Source organism: Pyxicephalus adspersus, chromosome 9 (assembly GCF_032062135.1).
Source record: "Pyxicephalus adspersus chromosome 9, UCB_Pads_2.0, whole genome shotgun sequence".
Lineage (NCBI taxonomy): Eukaryota > Metazoa > Chordata > Amphibia > Anura > Pyxicephalidae > Pyxicephalus > Pyxicephalus adspersus.
The window spans coordinates 148,277-151,000 of NC_092866.1; the positions used below are offsets into that span (position 1 = coordinate 148,277).

Genomic DNA, 2,724 nt, shown 5'->3' on the forward strand with positions numbered 1-2,724 from the left:
CCCCCCCTTATCTTTATCTGTTGGGTCTGCCTCCCCATTCCTGAACTAGGGTCCAGCTCTACCTACCACCCTTCCCCCTCTCCTGTATGTCAGTAATATTGATATGAAGTCCACTGAAATCTTTCTGCAGATTTTATTATAACGTGGAGTCCTGCGGGTCCCTGCGGCCGGAGACCATCGTCCTGTCCGCTCTGTCTGGTCTGAAGAGGAAGCTCAGCGATCTGCAGACACAGCTCAGCCATGAAATTCAGAGCGACGTCCTCACCATAAACTGAAACCCCCCTCCCCCACAGGTGTGTTTTGTAATAAAGTTTTCTTTGTTGTCACAGACTCTGGGTGGTAATTTGTCTGAAATGATGGAAAGCGATTGGTGGGGGACCCTGTGCCTTCTCCATGTTAAATCATTCCGGGGGGCCAATTACTCAACAATACAGCACAAATCCCAGGTGTTTCCTTAGATTAGGGTCCCTCTGTTCATGGGGCCCCCTGTGGCTGAGTACGGTTATGAGAGATAAGGAAAATAAAGAGACGTGATTGGTCACAACGTTTTTTTATATATATAGTGCAAAATTGGCTTTATACAGGGTTGGTTCTCCTCCAATGAGATTCCCTCGGTGACTTCACACCATGTTTCCAGAATCCAGACGAGCCAAATCAGACATCGCTGTCCATCATCCCGGAAGCAGAAGAATCGGGGTCACTGAGAGGCCGAGGTGGGCAATTTCCTCTCAATTGTCCGTCTCGTGATGGGGTCCGAGTCCCGGCCACTGTATGATCCTGGAACATCAAAGGGGGCGGGTTAATATAAAACAGCCAATCATGTTGTGGGGAAATAAGACTTCTGAACCCACAGTCCACCAATCACCAGTGAGTTCCTAATCTGATAAATGTGGAGAGGAGGGTGGGTCTAATATACCCAGGATGGAAGTTACCCCCCTGGGAGCGGAGCGGGTGTGGGACGGAAGTCTGCCCCCTGGGAGCGGGGAGGTTGTGGGAGGGAAGATACCCCCCGGGAGCGGGTGGGACGGAAGTTACCCCCCTGGGAGCGGGGTGGGTGGGGTGTGAGACAGAAGTCCCCGCCCCCCCCCCGGGTGTGGGACAGAAGTTACCCCCCTGGGGGGGGGGAAAAAAACCCCCCCCCCCCCCCCCAGTTATTTTCTATCTCTAGAAAAGGAGTTTTGATATTTTCGGGAGTTTAATGCTGATAAGAAGCAAATCTCGATGACCTCTGACCTTGCGTTCCCTATAATAAAAGGGATCATGTGACTGACTCACTTCACAGGTACTTACGGTTACTGCAGGAAGACTCGCCAGCTGATTGGCCGCTAGTGATGTGGTGCCAGTATGCACTGCGGGGTAACATTGAGGAGCTGGAACAAGGCTGGGGCATCGTCTCATTCTCCTTGTTGAGTCTCTAGGAAGGAGATAAATACCCGGGTATGAAAAAAGAGATCTGCCGGGGTGAGCCTTCTGATTGAACACAGCATGGTAAGGGGGGGGGCAAGAATGCAGAAGCAGGCATGGTGGGCCCCACATAGGGGGGTGGGTGCAGAAGCCGGCATGGGGGGGGTAACGCAGAAGCCGGCATGGCGGGGTCCTCATGGAGAGGTGCAGAACTGGCAAGGTGGGGTCCTCATGGGAAGGGGGGGTGCAGAAGCCAGCATGGGGGGGCAGATTGGGGACTCACCCGCGAGTTCTTCTCCATCTCTAGGAAGAGACTTTTGTGCTGCTCGGCCAGTGTCAGCACCGCGCTGTGAACGCGCTCGTAGATCTGTTGCCCCTCTGCAGTCTGAAAGGTGTAGAGCCCCTCACTGACCCCGCACACCCTGAGGGGCAGAAGGCAGATATCGATAAGATTATGCCCACCCAGTGCCCATATTGGGGTCATATTTCTGTGTCAGATGACCAGTGGGGATTTCACAACATAAAACCCTGCAGCTTAGCAGCCAATAGCAGTGGTGGCTGCAATCCTTCAATGAATGCCGGTTGATCCCGCCACTTCCTCCAGCCCGCCATGACATCCAACATGGGCAGGAAGTTACTGGCAGGATCAATCAGCACAGGTGAGCTGCAGTCTGGGACATCCCAAGTGCCCCGTAATAGCACCGATGCAGGCGGGGGCGCAGTACATGCGGATATATTCTGGATACTCTGACCTCTCCCCCTCGCAGCTTTCTTACCGTTCCGCCTCAAACGTGAAGCGCGTGGAGTCGTTGCCGTATCGTCGCAGCGCACAGAGCGGCCATGACAGTAGCTTAGTGCGCGGGTTGTGCGCGTCCCAGAGGTAGAGATTTTCTTCAGTGATTTGCAGCTTGCATTCTCCATAAACATCCAGATTAGAGGAAGGAAGGAGGAAGACGCTAAAACGTTCTGCAAGAAAAGGAGATCAGTGATTGGTCCGATCCACCGATCACATGGCCACAGCAAACTGAGATTCCACGTCATTGCTATCAGTGTAATGAGAGCGGTGAATAATACGGTGAATAATACGGCCAGCCGTACCTGTCTGCTCGCTCTGCACTCCGGGGGTCAGGAGGTCCGGTTCTCCCAGGTTGTACTCATTGACTCTGCAGCCCAAACATTCCGAAGACAGAACCTTGTACCACTCCTCGGCCTCCAGCTCTGCAACCGGCAGAATATCCCATAATGCAAGGCGTGGACTACAGCGTGCCCCCCCCCTGATAAAACTACAGCATGCCCCCCCTGATAAAACTACAGCGTGCC

The 2,724-nt window shown here is 53.6% G+C and overlaps 2 protein-coding genes across 4 annotated transcripts in view; one reads left to right on the forward strand and one right to left on the reverse strand.

Moving 5' to 3' along the window:
* The window catches only part of POLR2C (RNA polymerase II subunit C), an 8,529-nt gene extending 8,199 nt beyond the window's left edge, over window positions 1-330 (forward strand). Inside the window, exon 9 of the mRNA XM_072422732.1 lies at window positions 131-330. Within this exon, the coding sequence (XP_072278833.1) occupies window positions 131-275 (145 nt within the window). The 3' untranslated portion in view covers window positions 276-330. The remainder of the gene's footprint in view (window positions 1-130) is intronic.
* Window positions 331-534: 204 nt separating this feature from the next.
* Window positions 535-2,724, reverse strand: part of DOK4 (docking protein 4) — a 4,484-nt gene continuing 2,294 nt past the window's right edge. Inside the window, exons 4-8 of one of the 3 annotated variants that reach the window (XM_072422728.1) lie at window positions 2,503-2,622; window positions 2,181-2,370; window positions 1,688-1,826; window positions 1,291-1,414; window positions 535-777 (exon numbers count right to left, since the gene is read on the reverse strand). In XM_072422728.1, the coding sequence (XP_072278829.1) occupies window positions 698-777; window positions 1,291-1,414; window positions 1,688-1,826; window positions 2,181-2,370; window positions 2,503-2,622 (653 nt within the window). In that variant the 3' untranslated portion in view covers window positions 535-697. The remainder of the gene's footprint in view (window positions 778-1,290; window positions 1,415-1,687; window positions 1,827-2,180; window positions 2,371-2,502; window positions 2,623-2,724) is intronic. The other 2 variants (XM_072422730.1, XM_072422729.1) reach the window with 2 other exon arrangements.